This window comes from Halyomorpha halys, unplaced genomic scaffold, assembly GCF_000696795.3.
Source record: "Halyomorpha halys isolate HHAL.00 unplaced genomic scaffold, Hhal_1.1 Scaffold8126.1, whole genome shotgun sequence".
In the NCBI taxonomy this organism is placed as follows: domain Eukaryota; kingdom Metazoa; phylum Arthropoda; class Insecta; order Hemiptera; family Pentatomidae; genus Halyomorpha; species Halyomorpha halys.
Genome location: NW_027108433.1, coordinates 1 through 4,141, shown reverse-complemented (window position 1 = coordinate 4,141; position 4,141 = coordinate 1). Strand labels below are relative to the sequence as shown.

Sequence of the window (4,141 nt, the reverse complement as noted above, 5' to 3'; positions counted from 1 at the left end):
ATTTAAGAAATATGTCATATTTTAATAATCAAATTTTCAGTTAGTATTAGATCATAAGATTTATAGATAAATTGACCCATATTTTAGTGACAGCTTACATATATTCACCAATACTAACTGAAAATTTGATGATTAAAATATGACATACTTAATCCAATTTCTTCCTTAAACAAATTTGATTCATATATCTTAAAGATATAGATTAAATCAACCTCCTATCGTTATAGAGAGCAGGCTTGCTGGGACCAACTAAAGAAGAACTTTATAATAAACAAATGACTATCCAGCAAGAATGCAGTCTTCAATACAATGTACCTGAAAGTAAGGATTTTAATAATTCGATTATTCGGTTCAAAAATAATAGATTCAAAATACAAAATATTTCTTAACATTATTGGCAAAAATATTTTTTAACCAAAACAAATTATTAAAAAATACAATAAACTTTACGATACATGTTATTAAAGTATATTTTAATGGCCCGATTATAGTTTTAAGTTAATAATTATTTACAAGTTATATTTCAATTGTAATATAATTAATATAATTGTATGAGTTCACTTGAAGCTTAATATAAATCAAATTAATACGTCTATTTAATAAAACAGGTAGAAAATTGAGTAAAATATACCTTTTTTTTTATTATTTAAGTGTTTCGACACTTAAATAGTAAAAAAAAAGGTATATTTTACTCAATTTTCTACCTGTTTTATTAAATAGACGTATTAATTTGATTTATATTAAGCTTCAAGTGAACTCATACAATTATATTAATTATATTACAATTGAAATATAACTTGTAAATAATTATCAACTTAAAACTATAATGTAAATATAAATCTTGTACATGTATATTCAATGGAAACTCTTTTAAAACATTTGATCATGCCGCAATGTTTACACCCTCGTAATAATGAAAACATTTATATTATTAAATATGAATTTAAGTGTCACAATATTAAATTGAATAAAGATCTAGAATTTCATTACAAATTCCTGATTTCATTAATATGTTAAATAATATTGTAAATTTTCTTTTTTAATGAAATAATTATTTCCAAGGCATATTATTTCATTAAAAAAAAGAAATTTAGTTCTGCAGAGAAAATAAATGTTTTTTCGGCTAATCTGTATTTTTTTTCTAGTTATTAAGTGCATACATCAGCTTAATAACTAGAAACATTTTCAATAGTAAAATTAAAATCAGTAGAGTTAACTTAAGGTGGTCAAATTCTGCTATACAATTAAATATTGTAAGAATGGTATTATTGTTGTAAAATGATTGATTTCTGTTGTTTAAAAAAAAAACCGATACCACTTGATTTAGAAAATTATAATTATTGACCGATGTAATACATTGTATTTAGTGGCATGCAGTTTTAACTGAAAATTAAAAATATGAATAAAACAAATTTAAAAATCACTCAAGCAAGGTTTTTTTTTTATCGAAATGGTAAAGACGATAGTAAAAGAGATTTTAATATCAATCAGTATTATTATAAATCGAAAAAAGAAAATATATTTTAGATAGATTTGTTCTGATATCATTTTTTTTTCTATCGATGTCTAATTAATTTGTAGGATAAGAAAGTATCTTTAATAATTTCTAACTGATTAATTGTTGCAGCTTATCTTAAACTGGTCTTAGAAGGTGGAGCAACGGAATCGAGAAAAGGGAAGGTATGATAATCCTTTTTTGTAATAGTCGAAGGCTAAATACATTACATTTTATAACATTATCATAAAAATGAAACGTAACTTACGCCATGTATTCAAACTCTTTCATTTTATTTTCAGTGCTTTATGAAATGCGGTTTGGTTGGAATGGGATATGTACGTATACAATTTGTATTGATAACTATATTGAATTTAATTCTGCAAAGAATTTATTGTATAAATTTTATTATTTAGATTGACGGAGACGGCAGTCTCAACGAGAAAAATTTGAGAAGCATTGTTTACACCTACTTCGATGACAAAGTACAGAGGGAATTCGCAATCAAATCTTGGAAAGACTGTGACAAAAAATGTAATCAACTATTATCTATTATAATCTAATTATATCGTTGTGGTTATATGCTTGATAGTTTGTAAAACAATCAGTACTTTGTGAGTGAGATAATAGCTCAAGCATAAAAAAATTTATAGGTGCTATTAATATATCACAAATCGTATAAAAGTTTTCTTAAAAATTATTTGCCGATATAATAAGATCGAAAAAAATATAGAAAATAAAATATTCAGTGAGAATTATTAAATTTTAACCATAAAAAAATTCGTGATTGCTTGATTATAAAGTGTCATTATTAGTAACATTAGAAAGCTCTAAAATAGTGACACTGTAAATACTTTGAAAATTCTTTTATCAGTCATATTCATTCTTTTCAAATTAATTGAAGGAATTCTCATTCCTAACTGCCTATCAATTTTTTAAGATTATTACATCGTAAAATTATGAATTTAAATTTCCTATTCATTACTCTAATTATATTTTATTTTATCTGTTAGACATTAAAAAAAAAATTAAATATGAATGATATAAAAGTAACATTTCCATGCGTTGTTTCAGGCCATTCTGAATCCTACACTGACGATTCTTGTGACAGAGCTTTCAATATAGCCAAGTGCTTTGTCCAACAGATCCAAAATGTAGGTATCAAACAAAAACATACCAATTTATAAATTTTATTTATACAGGACCGAGCGCGCGCGTTTGTGTGATTTTTTTCTTTCTTTTAAAGTTGACCTTATGACTTTTTTATTTATTTATTGATAATATTAAAATCTTCTCCAAACTATGGCAATGAGTAATATTGGTAATTGTACGTTTTCATACAAAAAAATAATAGTAAATAAAATAAAATAAGTAAATATATGAAAAATAAAAAATAAAAATATATAATTAAAATCTCCATATGTTTATAAACAGAAAAACTAAATAAATAAAGTGAACATAATCAAACTAATTAATAAATTTTATACAATATTTACAATCTGGATCTGAAGATCCCCCAGTCCACTCTATCCCCAACGCATGAGGGGATCCCAGCGCAGCCCGTCACTGGTAATGAGTCAGTGGAGGCTGAGTAAGTGCGCTTAACCCGCAATCACTATACATCAGCGGAGCATCAGGTCATTGCCATAACTCCAATTGTAGATTTTATTTTACAAAAGGTCCCTTGGCCACCGCCGTTTCAACTTTCGAGGTGGATTGTAAAGATGGGTGGAATTTAATAAGAATTTACCAAAGGATTAGGATGGTTAAAAAGGCTTATATGGAATTTGTGTGTGATTATAAATTGAAGAATTGATCTGTGTTTGTCTACTTGGTTGTATATATGAATTATACTTATGATTGTCATGATAATTTTCATCGCGGAAGAAATTATGGAGTTCCACAAATGATAAGTTGTTTGACATATCAAACAACAATAATATCAAAATAAACACTCATTGAAACCGAATATTAGTTAAAAGGAACGATTTGCGTAACAAAAACAATTCTATGTAGTATTAAAATGGTATTGATTTGTTAATGTTTTTTGTTTATTGATATTTTAATGAAGAACATTACAGGACGACAAATAATTATGAGATTACTTTCCACAGTTATCAATAAGCATATTAAATAATCATAGTTTTATGTAAATATAAATTCTATTTATTTTTTTTTCAGTCAGGATTCCTCTCCAATTACAAGTTAGGAGGAATATGAGAAAGGACACTGGCTAAGGTTGAGGTTTTATAAAAAAAAAAACAAAAAAAAAAAACTTGAATTACTGTTGAAAGTTAAAATCATATATTAAAAAAAGCAATTTTTTAATTATCAATAAAACGAATACAATATACACTTTTATCTGACGTAATTCTTTTTATTTATAAGCACTTATCTTTATTATCCAAAATAACCTAAAACTTACTATATTTTCCAAGTATAATGTAAGTCTAAGAATAGTTATACCAAATTACATTAAATAAGAAAAACAAAGACTAGCGTTCTTTGTGATTTAACCTGTGAAAACTAATTTGTAAATAAAAAAAAATTAATATATAAAATAAAAGATCAATCTTTCTTATTGTTCTATTCTAATCATCTTTAAATTTGTTTCTAAAATATTAATTTCTTTACAAATACCCGGAA

The 4,141-nt window shown here is 25.1% G+C and overlaps 1 protein-coding gene across 2 annotated transcripts; it reads left to right on the top strand.

Annotated features, from left to right (window-relative positions):
• Positions 1-227: 227 nt before the first annotated feature.
• Positions 228-3,861, top strand: LOC106692063 (uncharacterized; the record flags this gene model as incomplete). 2 transcript variants are annotated; one of them, XM_067046761.1, is given in 6 exon segments in its annotated part: positions 228-321; positions 1,628-1,680; positions 1,798-1,833; positions 1,912-2,029; positions 2,570-2,649; positions 3,681-3,861. In XM_067046761.1, coding segments are annotated over 6 exon segments (405 nt in total), but the record flags the coding sequence as incomplete, so codon positions are not given.
• Positions 3,862-4,141: the final 280 nt, after the last annotated feature.